We start from the raw sequence: 1,684 nt of genomic DNA on the forward strand, positions 1-1,684 counted from the left end.
CCCCCCACGCCGGGGGGGGGTGTCGGGGTGCTCACGGTGACGGCGGCGTGTCCCAGCTGGGCCCACCCGTAGAGGTCGAGCAGGCGGTGGATGCTCCCCACCTTGCAGCGCATCAGCCGCTCGCCCTTGGCCAGCGCCGGCGCGTCGGGGCCGTGCAGGTCGTTGATGGGGGTGACAGCCGTCAGCCCTGGGGGACACCCCACCCCCCCCACCCCACCCCCCCCAAAAAAGTGAGCCCGAGAGATGGCAAGGGACAGGGTTTGATTCACCCATCCCCGGGGGTGGGGGATTATGGAGCTGGGTTCGGTGGCCCCCCCCAAATGTTTGGTAGCCCCCCCCAAGGCCTGGTGGCCCCCCAGATATTTGGTGGCCCCCCCCAAAAGGGTTTGGGGGTGGCTAGTTGGGGTCTGCAGAGTGACACCTCCCCTCCCAGTTCCCATGATCCCCAATCCCCCCCACACTCCCCTCTCCCACCTTTTCTACTAGAAATGACAAGAGAACAGACCCCTGTGAGATGTTGTCACCCACAACTCCACAAATTAAGACAAAACCCTCAAGAATTTCACTAAACTGTTCCATTCTCCCCCCAAAAAAGCCCCTAGCAGGCATGGCCATACCCATGGGGGAGGTGGGCAGGACGGCGGGGGACGTGGTGGCCATGAAGTCGGCAATCTGCCTCAAGGCCCAGATGTGGGATGAGTTGTTCCCCTTCTTCATCTGCTCCTGGATGAGGCTCTCCAACTCCTCCCTGAAAGACTGCGGCACCCCGGCCCCACTGGCGTCACCTCCCCCGGGGAAGGGACACGGTGACCAAACAGGGACCATCCGGTGGCATCAGGGTGGGAGGTACCACCAGATCAGTGATGGCAGCATCACCAGTTTGGTGGAAGTGGCACCACCAGCTTGGTGTCAGCGACACCGCCGGCTTGGTGGTAGGGTGGCAGTGGCCAACTCAGTGACAGCAGCACCACAGGCTCGGTGGCAGTGACACCACCAGCTTGGTGGCAGGGTGGTGGCACCACCAGTCAGGTGAGGATGTTCCTCAAGCCAACACATGGTGGCATTTGTTTGGGGACATGAGGGATGGGGTTGGGGACACGAGGGATGGGGACCAAGAGGGACGGGGTCAGGTCCCTGAGAGGCGCCACTCCTCACCGGGCTCTGGAGGATCATGGTGACCCGCTTCTTCTGCTCCATCATGTTGAAGTCCTGGCGCAGGTCGGCCGCCATGTTCCGCGCCCGCAGGAACTCGGGGTCCTCCTCGGCCAAACGCTCCAAGTAGCGGGGTCCAGGGGCGGGGGGCGAGGGCAGGGGCTCCGGGCTGGCGGCCGTGCTCATCCTGGCTGCACGGACGGACAGACGGATGGACGGTGTCAGTCCCTGCTGCCTTCACCCCCTCCAGAAATACAGATTGCCACGAAGCCACCAAAAATAGCCCCAGCTGCGCCCCGTAGATAAGCCCCAGCTGGCCCCCGCCCTGCCTGAGGGCACGACCCATCAGTGTGATGAGTTGGCAGGCAGCAGGGACTCAGGGGGAGCATGTCCATCCCGTCCATCCCCCCCCGGCCTGCGCCACTGGGGGTCCCCCACTTCCCCCCGGGGAAAGCAGCAGCTGAGAACGGGCAGCTCAGCGCACCGATGGGAGCCGCAGAGGTGACACCCAGCTCCCAATTGAGGCCACGCG

The 1,684-nt window shown here is 64.3% G+C and overlaps 1 protein-coding gene across 1 annotated transcript in view; it reads right to left on the minus strand.

Moving 5' to 3' along the window:
* The window catches only part of ADD2 (adducin 2), a 10,972-nt gene extending 9,567 nt beyond the window's left edge, over positions 1-1,405 (minus strand). The window contains exons 1-3 of the mRNA XM_014958708.1: positions 1,156-1,405; positions 618-756; positions 36-187 (exon numbers count right to left, since the gene is read on the minus strand). Coding sequence (XP_014814194.1) covers positions 36-187; positions 618-756; positions 1,156-1,338 — 474 coding nt within the window. The 5' untranslated portion in view covers positions 1,339-1,405. The remainder of the gene's footprint in view (positions 1-35; positions 188-617; positions 757-1,155) is intronic.
* Positions 1,406-1,684: the final 279 nt, after the last annotated feature.

The sequence above is a fragment of the Calidris pugnax genome, unplaced genomic scaffold (genome assembly GCF_001431845.1).
Source record: "Calidris pugnax isolate Ruff unplaced genomic scaffold, ASM143184v1 scaffold244, whole genome shotgun sequence".
Classification (NCBI taxonomy): domain Eukaryota; kingdom Metazoa; phylum Chordata; class Aves; order Charadriiformes; family Scolopacidae; genus Calidris; species Calidris pugnax.